The sequence below is a fragment of the Pinus tabuliformis genome, chromosome 3_1, assembly GCF_031772625.1.
Source record: "Pinus tabuliformis cultivar Carrire ecotype Pingquan chromosome 3_1, CPIR1, whole genome shotgun sequence".
NCBI lineage: Eukaryota > Viridiplantae > Streptophyta > Pinopsida > Pinales > Pinaceae > Pinus > Pinus tabuliformis.
Genome location: NC_142301.1, coordinates 959,133,175 through 959,148,436, shown reverse-complemented (window position 1 = coordinate 959,148,436; position 15,262 = coordinate 959,133,175). Strand labels below are relative to the sequence as shown.

Sequence of the window (15,262 nt, the reverse complement as noted above, 5' to 3'; positions counted from 1 at the left end):
ACGAATGCTAATAGACGTTGTATAGATGTTGCTTTTCGGGCATATTTTCCTTTTGACGTTGGTTAGAATGCTGCAAAGATTTCATAAAATCAAAGTGTTTTAAGAAAAAAAAAAATTTCATTTGGTCTGAATTTATATATCCAATCATAAACAGATTTCAAATTAAAATGGTCTACCGCACTGCTTTTAAATAATTGTTATATTTACAAATAAAATTTATTAGGTTTGTAATTTAAATTTAATTAAAAAATGAAGTTGTTTTTTAATGAGATTTTTTCGGGAGTTTTTGGGGTCTAATTTTTCTAGAGGATTTCAAATTAAAATGGTCTACCACACTGCTTTTAAATAATTGCTATATTTACAAATAAAATTTATTATGTTTGTAATTTAAATTTAATTAAAAAATGAAATTGTTTTTAATCAGATTTTTTTACAGTTTTTGGGGTCTAATTTCTCTAAAATCTTCTAGGAATTTATTGATATCACAAGCTTGATGTGTAACCCTACACAATTGAAATGCCCCAAGGGTTAAGGGATTTTGAGGGTGTTGAATCCATATATACAGTCAAAAAACCAGTTTAAATAACACAAATCAAGATGTCACCTCAAATTTTTCCACCAAATTTTAGCATTGAAAAATCCAAAAATTCACATTAAAAACAACTCCCTAAAATATATAGACTTCAAAATATAAAACAATTATAATATAATTTCTTTCTTTTATTATTAAAATTTAATTATGCATTTCAGTTAATGAAATTATAATTTTCTAATATTTAAATTATAATTCTATATATAAAAATACATTAAATATAATTTATTATAAAATATTTAATTTCAATAATTATAATTTCAACCATATTTTTATTTTCACAATTTTTTTAAATTAATTATATTATATCTAAAAAGAGATTACATCACATAGCATCAAAATGGCCCGCCTCGGTCCACCCATAAGACATCAGAATTATTGGCCAGCTTAAAAAACTTATAATATCTGCTAGCAACAAATAACTAATTGCACTAATAACATAAAATCAACTAAATATCACTAATAACATAAAACCAAAAGGATGTCACTAAGACATCTTCCGAATCCTTTACACTCAAACCAAGTATCACTGCAGGTTTAAACTCATTGGATATTACAATAAAAATGAAAAATTCAAAATGATTTTAATACAAAGAAAAAGTTTAAAACTAAAAAATAAAATATTTATTTTAAACTTAACTTTAACTAATTATATATTTTTATATTTTCTAAAACTATTTTTATTAGAAATGTGATGAAAAGTTATAAAATTACAAACTTAAATTATAAATTTGTATTTAAATATTCCATACAAGTCTAAATTCATTTATTATTTAAAAATATATTTTAAATAACGTAAATTATAAATTTATCAATAATTATATAATTATTAAATACCAGAAAATATAAAACAGAATTTTGTTTCCAATGAAGAGATTTGGACCAAAATTAAAATGCAAGGAATCGAGAATACAGGGATAAACGAAACGGTTAAGTTTTATAATTCAAACAAAATAAAAAGTTGGTAATGTTTTGTTTTCAAATATGCAATGTTTTAATATTTAGTTTGATTTTTTAAATATTTAATATTTAAATATAAAAAAAATCAAACTAAATATTAAAATTAATAAATAGAATTAAATTATTATTATTTTAAAATTATTTAAATATCATGATTGTTTTCTATGGCATAGCTTGTATCCAACACAATAAAAGTTAGAAAAAAAAAAACACCCAGGCCTACTAAGAGTAGGCCAAATACTATAATCCAACGACGGGAAGACTCTTTTACATTCAGATATGAAACTATCCACAAATTTAAAAGATTATTTCAAATTTCCCATGCTATTCTCCTTCAAGTATAACATTTGAATTTTCCTTCTATTAAAAATATTCGAAATTTGCAACATCCCTTCTCCTATTCCATTCTAAGAAGCCCGCTACAAAGCGCAACAAAATCATCAATAACATCTCCTGTCATCCAAACGACACCCATGTTGGCCAATAATTCCCGACTCCAACGTCTTCAATAACACAGCAAACTAAACTGTATTTTCCTCTACTGCTTCCATTCCTGCAAAAGGAAAAGAAACAAATTCACTTGACTTATGATTACGAATATGATTTCCGTATTCCAGGGCAAATAATTCGAACAGCTTTAGTGCAGTAACTGTATACCTACTTCTCACATTTGATATACGATAATATTGAAACTGGTAAGTAGCTGAACACTGTATAACCATTGCCAAAGTGTTAGAGTTGCCCTGCATCGAAAATTGCTTAGAGGATTTACTGTCTGTACACGGATCTTCCTATCCGGAAACTAATAGCTTCATTGGGTCACCTTTCTATCTTCTGCTGCAATCTGCGTATAAATTTCTTTTTTTCAGAGCGAAAAAAGGTTGATTCCATTATATAAAATATATAACGGACAAAATATTACATCATGTATAACTTGTGAAATAGGTCAGACCAAATCTCCACAATGACCATCATGTATAGCTTGTGAAATAGGTGTCACGACCTCATTGTCTTAACATAATTAATAATAATAAATAAAAAAATTATATGGTGGGCTCACCTATGACCACACCCCGTAAATATATGTTTACCCATGTGGGAATTCCCGCCAGACCTTCACGCAGTATCTACAGGTATATACATGGCAATTGATTTAACATCTGGTTCAAACCCAAGGTGGGCAATCTATGTTTAAGACCTTAATATTTATCATACCCATCGATTATGGATTTTTTCCGCTTTACTAAGGTTTGATGCAATATACGTTTGTTTGCGGGCCATGAGCTGTCATACCTCTGTGATATAAATGTGAAGCGCCACATGGAATACGAAGGAGCCAACTCACCCCTCTCCGTGGCCAGATGGCTCATCTTCACGTGCTATCACGTGTCCTGTGGAGGGTTGACCTGCTCTGGGGTTCGCGCCAATCCATCCCGCCAACATCAACGATGGTGATCCCTCCTTATCATCGGACGGCTCAGCTTTGTTTAGGGTTTGTCGATCCATATTTAACCACCGGGATCATCGGACTGGGTTCATTTGCGCCCATTGCAGCAGCTGAGCTCCTCCACTCCTTCGTCAAGTTCCTCTGCAACTCCTCCGGTTTGCATCCTCCTGCCAGGTAAAGGTTCACTCCACTGACTATTTGATGTTTAAGTTTCATAGCTAACCAGTCAGTTTTGTATATAAGCTTGGAACCCTCGTCATACCCTGATTGTGGTCTTTGTTGACAGACGGATGTACACAGGTCGGATGTTGTCCATAGATGGTCTCCACAGCGTGCCGGAGGGTTTGGATAACGCGCATTTACAGGTAAGCTTACTCCACTATATACTTTATCTTTGTTACGGTTTTACTGTGTTGATGTGCGATGACTCTGGCTGAGACAGGGCTTGTGTTTTATGCCTAATGTCTCAGGTCCAACACCATGTCCAACCTCTTGTGCGCTTAGCAGGCGGTCTCTTTATGTCTGTTTGATCCGCATGAGACCTTAGGGTTATGGCGTTACGCCCTTCATTTATGTGTCTATGTATTGAACAGTTAGGGTCTCAAGTTCGACTGTTAATGTTTGTATATCTGAACGCTCTTCCGAGCCGTTGACAGAGATGTAATGTTATATGTAGTTCTGTTATTTAATAGTTGTATTACTTGCAGCTTCCGCATTTTACCCTGTCAGGACCTCTCACGACTACAGGGGTGTTTCCACAGTTTCTTAATAAATACAGTTTCTATTCACATATTCTATCAATAGAGGCTAAATATCATTTCGTTCTTCCATTGCCGGTGTAAATGAGGTTTATATGTATCGTGCCTCGTTGTTTGTTCGTTTTCTATCTAATCCATGACTACATAGTTTTTGTGGTTCGTTTTCATACGGCTTACTATGGTTTACCCATTGAGGGTTTCACATGCAATATTTCTTTGAATACCTGTTCCTATTCTTTATATATATATGCATGCTCGGTTCACCGTCTTTATATTTAACATGTTCTGTTCACAGTCTTTATATTAACATGCTCTGTTCACAGTCTTGATATATATATATATACATGTGATTTGGGTGAGCCCTGTACTCGTTATATGGGTGCAGAGGCCGCCCTTCCGCGAACATCTGATATGGTAACCCTCTGATGGGTTAGCACATAGTTATTAATCCATTATGTTCTTACTGTGCTGCCTTAGTTCAACATTATGTGAGGGTTTCGTTATACAATATGTTCAGGTACTTGACTATGTTATATGTGCATGTAACTTATTCTGTTTCTATGGTTACGGTTTGGTGAGCACCACTATTTGATCTGTATGATGCTTCTTTTCATGACATCGTTCCAGAGTAATATTCCACTACACAGTTGTTAGTTTTACAGGATATTTTATATAGTTGCTAGTAGAACATGATATTTCTGCTCCAGCAGCGTTGGCTCATACTTTATTGTTCGTATACATCACATCTCGTTCACATCTTTCTATTTAGCTTTACACAGTGTTATCATAATGAATATTTCTATACAGTTTAATTCGCAGTTATACACGAGTTTGTATAATGATGTTGCTTACTTGCAAGCACCGAGTCTGTGCTAGATTACTGTAGTTAACTAGCTTATTTCTTCCAATATTTCCAGACCCTTCCCTCCAGGTCTGTGTTCTTTAAGGTTTTCTATTCGGTTGATACTCAGGTTTCCTTACTTGTTAATTGGCACAGTCTCCCAAACTACCCCAACAGCTCTCAGATTGTCTCTATTCTGAGCGCAGAATAACTATGTAACCCTTAAATAAATACAGTTTACAGTGGCCGCTACAGTTACACTTTTCATTCACAACAGTTTAAAGACTGTAAGCATTACCTAGTTACCCATCACTATAACTTAAGGAAATAATACAACTTCTGCTCTACCTGTACGCCTCAATACCTGTACTTGTTCATTATGAATCTTTTGTACACCTTAATACTTATTCCTAATCAATAATTGGATTAGAAGATGCGTACCTGGTTAATCCCGCTACTGATGTTCTTATTCACAGAAGTCACCTGCAATGTTTTTGCTCTTATCCTCCCAACCTTGAGATCCACTGCTGTTGGATTCTCCCCCCCGAGCCGTCTTGCAGGCCTGCAGCCCTCAACAAGGCCCTTGCACCACTGTGCTAGGTTATCTGGTCATCACCAGACTTAACCTCTTTTTCTCACTCTGCTCTCTCGGAATTCTTCTCTCTGCTTGTTCATCAACAACCCAGAGACTTTTCCTTCCCAGGACTTTTTCCCTGGGTGAGAAGCAGTTGCATCAGTTTTATAACTGATTCACTAAAAATAGAAATCCTCCTTCAGGAGGCTGCCAGCATTTTCAAGAACATATCCATGTAATTTAAAAATAATTTAAATATTAACTTTCTTTATGAATAATGTCATTCCAAGTCATGAGTAACCACTCAACACCTTTTACCACAGTAATTATCCAGATTTACAAGTTACCAGGGTCATTACATCTTTCCCCCCTAAGATTGGACATCGTCCCAATGTCTACTCTCATTAAATAAATGTGGATAAGTTTTTCTAATGAATTCCTCGTCTTCCCATGTAGCCTCCTCAGGCCCATAGTGCTGCCACAGCACTCTAACTTGGGTAATAACCCGTTTCCGCAGCCGCACTTCTCTCCGGTCGAGAATGCTCTGTGGTTCGACCAGGACCTCGCCTTCCGGTTCGACCTGCAAACCACCAATACCTTTAATCAGTTCCTTAAAAAATAAGGCTACTTAATCAAACAACCGGATTAATTCTTACCCGCACATCTTGCCATCGAATGACATGTTTAGAATCATATACATATTTCTTTAGGACAGACACGTGGAACACATTATGAATCCTAATGTGACTTGGCATGGCAAGTTGGTAGGCCACTGGCCCCACTCTAGCCAAGATCTGGAAAGGTCCAAAGTATCGAGGAGCCAGCTTGGCGCACCCACTCCACTGCAGGGCGCTCCTTCTGGTTTGTATCCTCACAAACACATGGTCGCCAACTTTGTATTCCGTGAATCTTCTTTTCCTGTCCGCAAAGCTTTTCTGTTTATCTTGTGCAGCTTTTAAGTTTGCACGCACCTTTCTTACCATGTCTTCCATGTCTTTAAGCATTTCCGGACCCAAATTCAGCTTGTCTTCCGGTCCACCCCAACTTGAGGGTGTGCGACACTTTCGTCCATACAGGACCTCAAAGGGACTTAGCTGAGTCGAAGTGTGATATCCGTTATTATACGCAAATTCGACCAGATGTAAATATTCTTCCCATTGACCTGGTTTCAGCATTACATATGCTCTCAACATATCTTCCAGCACTTGATTCACTCGCTCGGTTTGACCATCGGTCTGCGGGTGATAAGCTGTACTGAAGTTCAGCTGAGTACCCAACTCGGCAAACAATGTCCTCCAAAAGGTAGAGGTGAATTTCACATCGCGATCTGATATAATTACCTTTGGTAACCCATGCAATCGGAACACATTTTGCATGAAGAGATGAGCAATCTGCACCGCCTTGTAGGTGGACTGCACAGGAATAAAGTGCGCTGCTTTACTTAACTTATCAACCACTACCATGATAGAGTCGTTGCCTTTCTTTGTTCGGGGCAACCCTGTTATGAAATCCATGGAAATGGTTTCCCATTTCCACTCTGGAATGGGCAAAGGCTGTAGCAGTCCAGCGGGATGCTGATGTTCTGCCTTTATTTGCTGGCATTCCAAACATCGTGCCAAGTACTCCACCACTTGTTTCTTCATTCCTGGCCAATAGTATTCCTTCTTAAGCGCAGTGATCATCTTTTGGTACCCAGGATGACCAGTGTAATGGCTGATATGAAACTCATCCAGAACCAGCCTTCTAAGATATTTTACATCAGGTACATACATTTTCTTATTAAAACACAACATTCCAGCACTATTTAGCGTATATCCTTGCTGTAATTTTTCCTTATCAGATTGTTGTACTTGCTGTTTTAAATGCTGGTATTCAGAGTCAAGACCAGCTGCTGTTTTTATTTGCTCAATTAGCGAACTCTGCCATTTGCTGACTGAAAGTTCACATAAACAGTGAACCTTCCGACTTAATGCATCAGCCACTCTGTTTTCCTTGCCTTTTAAATGTTTTATTTCGAAATCAAACCCACTTAGGAAATCTGTCCATCGGCCTTGCCTTGCATTCAGGATAGGTTGGCTGAAATAATGTGTCAAGCTGTGGTGATCTGTTAACAACAGAAATTTCCTCCCTAGGAGGTAATGCCGCCACATTTTCAGCACATGAATAACGGCTGTTAATTCCAGATCATAAGCAGAATATTTTTGTTCATGCTCCTTTAGTTTCCTTGACTCATACGCTATTACCTTTCCTTCCTGCGTTAAAACCCCTCCCACACCCTCCTTGCTTGCATCGGTGCATACCACATAATCCTTGTTAGGATCAGCTATACTCAAAATGGGTGCCGTGGTGAGTAAGTGCTTCAGGCGATCAAAGCTCTGCTGGCATTCCGGTGTCCACCTAAACACTTTCCCCTTTTTCTGCAATGAGGTGATAGGATAGGCTATCCTAGAGAAACCTTCCACAAACCTCCGGTAGTAACCAGCTAATCCCATGAAGGACTTGATATCAGCAACATCTTTGGGTATGGGCCATTCCATAATGGTTTTTATCTTCTCTGGATCTACAGCAATTCCTTCTTTAGTAATTACGTGTCCCAAATACTGAATTTCCTCCTTGAAGAAATCGCATTTGCTGAATTTAGCGTATAGCTGATGTTCTCGAAGAGTCTGTAACACCAGCCTAAGATGCTCTTCATGCTCTTGCTGGGAGCGAGAGTATATCAAAATATCGTCAATAAATATCAGCACAAATTTGTCCAAAAACCGATGGAACACGCTGTTCATCATACACATAAAGGTGGCAGGTGCATTAGTCAAACCAAACGGTAGCACTACAAATTCGTAGTGGCCATAGCGTGTCCTGAAAGCAGTTTTGGCGATGTCCTCATCTTTAATCCTGATCTGATGATAACCAGATCGCAGATCAATCTTGGAAAACACTTTGGCCCCTTTTACTTGATCAAAGAGTTCATCTATCCTGGGTAAGGGGTACTTGTTTTTGACCGTGAGTTTATTCAGCTGCCGATAATCTATGCACATGCGAAGGGTTCCATCCTTCTTCTTCACAAATAATACCGGAGCTCCCCAGGGTGATACGCTGGGACGAATGTACTCTTTATCCAACAGCTCTTGGAGCTGCATTTTCAACTCTGTTAGCTCTGGTACGCTCATTCGGTATGGTGCCTGCGATACTGGTGCTGCCCCCGGTACTAGCTCTATAGTGAAGTCTATGTCCCTCTTTGGAGGCAGTCCCGGTACCTCTTCAGGAAACACATCTGTAAATTCCTGTACCACTGGAATATTGCTTAATGCGGACATCTTGTCTTTCTGGTTTGCGTAACCCACTTGTATGGCATAAATCTGACATTTCTTCCTAATACACTTAGCTAACTGAGTCGCAGGGATAGGTCGAATCTGGACAGGATGTTTAATTCCCTGCAATTCCTGCTGCTGCCCCACATCATCCTTGTAATATATAGTCTTGGTTTTGCAATTCACCAATGACCAGTGCTTTTCCAGCCAATCCATACCAATAAGGATGTCATAAGAGCCTAATGGGAGTACATTCAGGTCTGTTGTTACGAATTGTCCAGCTATGCTGAAAGAACAGTTATTAATTTTAGCTAAAACCCGTCTTTTGGCTCCCGTAGCCAACTGGACCAACCATGGGTTTTTGAACCTTTCCGATGATAGCTTACAATGTTCCACTACTTTTGGACTAACATAACTTAACGTAGCTCTTGGATCAATAAGTATAGCTACAGAAAGGTTTGAAATCTTACCTTCGAATTCCACCATGGATGGCTGGTACTCCGCTTGCCGGTCCTCTAAGGTTGCGTTAATTCTTGGCACGCTGCGCGCCACATCTCCAACAGTTGAGGCTTCATGGATTTGAGATATTTGATCAGTTCCTTTACGCTGTGGACAATTCTTAACGTAATGCGGCCCTCCACACCCCCAGCACTGAACTGGAGGTCTGGTTCCCTCAATCTCTGATCTAGCAGGTGGTTCGTTGATCCTGCTCTCGCTTGGCTTAGCCCGGAAGGTACCCTTATTTGTGTTTCTGTTAAACTGCCCCTTTCCAGCACTCTTACCGCCATTTCCACGGCTGCCTTTGTTATTTCCAGCAATTCTGTTTCCTTTTCTTTCATTCCATCTCTTGTTTGGAATGTCTCCTTTTTGTTTGTTCTGCTGGTAACAAATTCTAGCCTTACGAATTGCCTCATCCATAGTTCGGGGGTTGTCAAACTCAATCCGTTCCCTTATGTAAGCTGGTAGGCTACTCACGAACCTCTGCACCTTGGCCTTCTCCTCTTTTATGTATGGCACATAACGAAGCAGAGAAGTGAAGCGATTTATGAATTCATCCATGGACTGCTGTCCTAGCCGTAAGTCATGGAATTCTCGCGCCTTCTCATCATAAAAGCGCTCAGTTAAATATCTCTCCTTAAAGTATTTCTGAAATTTTTCCCAGGTTATGCTTTGCTCACTTACTCCCTTCACAATTTTAATCTCTTCCCACCACAAGGTGGCTTTGCCCTGCAACTGGAAAATGGCCAGCCGCGCCTTCAGATTTTGGTCATATTCGTAAAGTTGAAAATATTTGTTAATATTAATCAACCAGGCTTCTGCTGCTTCTTCCTGCTCTCCATCGAAAAGTGGAGGTTTGATTTTTCGGAATTCTCCCTGTAATTCCACTTTCTGTCTCTTGGAGGTTTGCTGCTCTTGTACATTATCAGAATGGTCTTCCTGTTCTTCTGAAAGCTCGGGTGCGTAATCCCGTTCCTTAGTGCCCCTTTGCTGTTCTGCACTGGGGTTGGCTAAGGGTGGATTTTGTTTATCTGACAAGCTTTTCAGTATTCTTTCTTGTTCCATTGTTAATCGCGCATTGTCCTCTCGCAGACGCGCCATCTCACCTTTCAGCTCCTGGACAGTTTGCAGTATCGCCAGATTGGTACTGCGTGTCTCAGCACCAAGCTGTACCCACAGCTCAGCATTTTCTTGAGGGATGCCGCCAGCTCCCGGCATTTCCTCCATCTTGCTATTAGCTGCTAGCAGGTAGCTGTCTCTGTATGGTTCTCCTAATTGGTACACAAGAAAGGCAATTAGCTGCATTGTTTTTATATATACATTATAAGATAATCTTTGCTGTTCCAGAGGCCACAGTTTTGAAACTTGGCTCTGATACCACATTGTCACGACCTCATTGTCTTAACATAATTAATAATAATAAAAAAAAAATATATATGGTGGGCTCACCTATGACCACACCCCGTAAATATATGTTTACCCATGTGGGAATTCCCGCCAGACCTTCACGCAGTATCTACAGGTATATACATGGCAATTGATTTAACATCTGGTTCAAACCCAAGGTGGGCAATCTATGTTTAAGACCTTAATATTTATCATACCCATCGATTATGGATTTTTTCCGCTTTACTAAGGTTTGATGCAATATACGTTTGTTTGCGAGCCATGAGCTGTCATACCTCTGTGATATAAATGTGAAGCGCCACATGGAATACGAAGGAGCCAACTCACCCCTCTCCATGGCCAGATGGCTCATCTTCACGTGCTGTCACGTGTCCTGTGGAGGGTTGACCTGCTCTGGGGTTCGCGCCAATCGATCCCGCCAACATCAACGATGGTGATCCCTCCTTATCATCGGACGGCTCAGCTTTGTTTAGTGTTTGTCGATCCATATTTAACCACCGGGATCATCGGACTGGGTTCATTTGCGCCCATTGCAGCAGCTGAGCTCCTCCACTCCTTCGTCAAGTTCCTCTGCAACTCCTCCGGTTTGCATCCTCCTGCCAGGTAAAGGTTCACTCCACTGACTATTTGATGTTTAAGTTTCATAGCTAACCAGTCAGTTTTGTATATAAGCTTGGAACCCTCGTCATACCCTGACTGTGGTCTTTGTTGACAGACGGATGTACACAGGTCGGATGCTGTCCATAGATGGTCTCCACAGCGTGCCGGAGGGTTTGGATAACGCGCATTTACAGGTAAGCTTACTCCACTATATACTTTATCTTTGTTACGGTTTTACTGTGTTGATGTGCGATGACTCTGGCTGAGACAGGGCTTATGTTTTATGCCTAATGTCTCAGGTCCAACACCATGTCCAACCTCTTGTGCGCTTAGCAGGCGGTCTCTTTATGCCTGTTTGATCCGCATGAGACCTTAGGGTTATGGCGTTACGCCCTTCATTTATGTGTCTATGTATTGAACAGTTAGGGTCTCAAGTTCGACTGTTAATGTTTGTATATCTGAACGCTCTTCCGAGCCGTTGACAGAGATGTAATGTTATATGTAGTTCTGTTATTTAATAGTTGTATTACTTGCAGCTTCCGCATTTTACCCTGTCAGGACCTCTCACGGCTACAGGGGTGTTTCCACAGTTTCTTAATAAATACAGTTTCTATTCACATATTCTATCAATAGAGGCTAAATATCATTTCGTTCTTCCATTGCCGGTGTAAATGAGGTTTATATGTATCGTGCCTCGCTGTATGTTCGTTTTCTATCTAATCCATGACTACATAGTTTTTGTGGTTCGTTGTCATACGGCTTACTATGGTTTACCCATTGAGGGTTTCACATGCAATATTTCTTCGAATACCTGTTCCTATTCTTTATATATATATGTATGCCCGGTTCACCGTCTTTATATTTAACATGTTCTGTTCACAGTCTTTATATTAACATGCTCTATTCACAGTCTTGATATATATATATATATATATATATATATATATATATATACATGCGATTTGGGTGAGCCCTGTACTCGTTATATGGGTGCAGAGGCCGCCCTTCCGCGAACATCTGATATGGTAACCCACTGCTGGGTTAGCACATAGTTATTAATCCATTATGTTCTTACTGTGCTGCCTTAGTTCAACATTATGTGAGGGTTTCGTTATACAATATGTTCAGGTACTTGACTCTGTTATATGTGCATGTAACTTATTCTGTTTCTATGGTTACGGTTTGGCGAGCACCACTGTTTGATCTGTATGATGCTTCTTTTCACAGCATCGTTCCAGAGTAATATTCCACTACACAGTTGTTAGTTTTACAGGATATTTTATATAGTTGCTAGTAGAACATGATATTTCTGCTCCGGCAGCGTTGGCTCATACTTTACTGTTCGTATACATCACATCTCGTTCACATCTTTCTATTTAGCTTTACACAGTGTTATCATAATGAATATTTCTATACAGTTTAATTCGCAGTTATACACGAGTTTGTATAATGATGTTGCTTACTTGCAAGCACCGAGTCTGTGCTAGATTACTGTAGTTAACTAGCTTATTTCTTCCAGTATTTCCAGACCCTTCCCTCCAGGTCTGTGTTCTTTAAGGTTTTCTATTCGGTTGATACTCAGGCTTCCTTACTTGTTAATTGACACAGTCTCCCAAACTACCCCAACAGCTCTCGGATTGTCTCTATTCTGAGCGCAGAATAACTATGTAACCCTTAAATAAATACAGTTTACAGTGGCCGCTACAGTTACACTTTTCATTCACAACAGTTTAAAGACTATAAGCATTACCTAGTTACCCATCACTATAACTTAAGGAAATAATACAACTTCTGCTCTACCTGTACGCTTCAATACCTGTACTTGTTCATTATGAATCTTTTGTACACCTTAATACTTATTCCTAATCAATAATTGGATTAGAAGATGCGTACCTGGTTAATCCCGCTACTGATGTTCTTATTCACAGAAGTCACCTGCAATGTTTTTGCTCTTATCCTCCCAACCTTGAGATCCACTGCTGTTGGATTCTCCCCCCGAGCCGTCTTGCAGGCCTGCAGCCCTCAACAAGACCCTTGCACCACTGTGCTAGGTTATCTGGTCATCACCAGACTTAACCTCTTTTTCTCACTCTGCTCTCTTGGAATTCTTCTCTCTGCTTGTTCATCAACAACCCAGAGACTTTTCCTTCCCAGAACTTTTTCCCTGGGTGAGAAGCAGTTGCATCAGTTTTATAACTGATTCACTAAAAATAGAAATCCTCCTTCAGGAGGCTGCCAGCATTTTCAAGAACATATCCATGTAATTTAAAAATAATTTAAATATTAACTTTCTTTATGAATAATGTCATTCCAAGTCATGAGTAACCACTCAACACTTTTTACCATAGTAATTATCCAGATTTACAAGTTACCAGGGTCATTACAATAGGTCAGACCAAATCTGCACAATGACCATTCCAGAAGAGTCGGAACCATAGAAAATCTCCATATTGGACTATTAGACAGCAGATTAAATACATTTTTTTTTCCATTTTTTTTTTCGGAATTGAAGAAATTAAGAAATTATCTCTGGAATAGTTCTCAGCCGTATATAATCTTTGCCCAAAATTAGACCAAAAATCCTGTAAGGATCAAACCCCACCCAACTATCAGACCATATCCTCCTAAGTATCCTAGATACAAATATATGGGAACAACATATACTGAAATTAAGTCTCCCATGTAACAAATATTCCAACAAACTGATAAAGAGATTACCTCCCTTGGAATCCTCCACAGAGTTTGATCCGCAGGTCCCGTGGAGACACCGCCCCACCTGCAATCAGAACGAATCCAGACATCGCGTATATAGGGATTACCAGAGCTGCCTGAACATGTCTGGTGGGTATCCCATTGGCATCCCTTGGGCATATTCCGAGGGCTGTAACGCTCAGAATATAACTAGTGTATCTGCTACCCCGCGACAATATCATTAAGGGCAGACATGAGGAAAGCGGTCTATTTGACCACACAATAAACTTTACAATTTTTCGGTTTAGTAAGAAAATTAAATAATACGAAGATATACCGCATTAGTGAGGAGCAACACAGAGGCACAACGTGTGTCCCGGACCCAGAATATTCGCATCTTAAAAGCATATCGGGTCGCCAATATGCCGTGGTCCATCCCCGACCCCCGCCGATTTAAGGAATAAGTTAGCGAGTGGATAATCACCACTTCCTGCGAGTGACTTTCAAGGGGGGGCTCGCGTTTTCCCTACTTGTACGGCCCCATTTCTGCCGGCTCTCGGTCGAGTGGGTTCTTCCATGGCAGGTAGGTTGACAACCCACGTGTCTTTAATCGGCTCCCGACGGCTGATCCCTTCGACCGCACCCCTCCGCCGATTCTTGGAAATTTGGATAATGGACATTCGAATTGCTTATCTTTTCGAACCACTTTTCTGAAGTTGCAGTAACCTTTCCAATTTTGTGGATAATGATAATGCGACTCGAAAGGTACATCATCATTTTTTAATGTTTATTAATGTCAGCAAATTCCGAAGAGATTACAATTTAAATATAAATTGCCGAGTAGTTGTCTCAGTCTTCACTAGTGGTTGTCGTTTTCCTGCGATGATTCCCTAACTGGCTACAAGCACTACACCGCTCGGACCCACATTAGTAATCGTCGTGCTGAGGCAACTCGAGCACTTCGTTGGTATCCAGGGTTCCAATCCACCTGTTGCAAGACTGAAGATGGGCTGCCAGCCTCCCACTCTCATATTCGTCGTACCTCAAGTGCGACTCGCGTCTATTTGTTGGCAACCGAGACTGAGAAATAGAGGATCTTCGTCCAGGTTTAAGCTGGACAATGGCAGGCATCAAATACGCACCAACTTTGTCAGAGATACAGACAACGGAGACGGAATGGCCATGGCAGGCTTACGGTTAACCACATCTTTATGCCGAGAGAGGCGTCCTATTTCAGAACAGGGCTTCTAGAAATTTATAGTACGAAAGTAAATGGACGGAAATAACTTTATAAATTGATTATTTAACTGAAATTTTAATTTTGAATGTTTTTATTATTATTATTATTATTAATTTGGTAAGAATTTTTTATTTTCGTGTTTATATATTTATTATTTACTTGGTTAAAGAAGAGCAACACAACAATCATCACTACTTGAACTACCCAAGATAAACATTATTTTTATTATTATTAAATTTTATTTTTATTATTATGATAAACGTTATTTTTATTATTATTAAATTTTATTTTTATTATTATTAAAAAGTATTATTATTAATAATTTTAATTTTAATTTTAATTT

At 39.1% G+C, this 15,262-nt stretch overlaps 1 protein-coding gene and 2 long non-coding RNA genes across 3 annotated transcripts; 1 reads left to right on the top strand and 2 right to left on the bottom strand.

Annotated features, from left to right (window-relative positions):
* Positions 1 to 1,975: 1,975 nt before the first annotated feature.
* On the bottom strand, positions 1,976 to 13,787 carry LOC149190993 (uncharacterized). The gene is made up of 3 exons (XR_016256555.1): positions 13,707 to 13,787; positions 2,210 to 2,396; positions 1,976 to 2,105 (listed from the first exon to the last, which is right to left on the bottom strand). It is a non-coding gene; the product is annotated as an uncharacterized LOC149190993 (long non-coding RNA).
* Positions 4,735 to 10,876, bottom strand: LOC149190995 (uncharacterized). Its single transcript, XM_089410634.1, has 11 exons — positions 10,716 to 10,876; positions 10,485 to 10,497; positions 10,155 to 10,280; positions 9,903 to 10,097; positions 8,247 to 9,812; positions 8,007 to 8,072; positions 7,416 to 7,589; positions 6,782 to 7,091; positions 6,247 to 6,670; positions 5,040 to 5,160; positions 4,735 to 4,794 (listed from the first exon to the last, which is right to left on the bottom strand). Exons 1-11 carry the CDS (start codon positions 10,874 to 10,876, stop codon positions 4,735 to 4,737), a joined length of 3,216 nt encoding a protein of 1,071 aa, XP_089266760.1.
* LOC149190994 (uncharacterized) lies at positions 10,877 to 11,529 on the top strand. The gene is made up of 3 exons (XR_016256553.1): positions 10,877 to 10,991; positions 11,104 to 11,182; positions 11,288 to 11,529. It is a non-coding gene; the product is annotated as an uncharacterized LOC149190994 (long non-coding RNA).
* Positions 13,788 to 15,262: the final 1,475 nt, after the last annotated feature.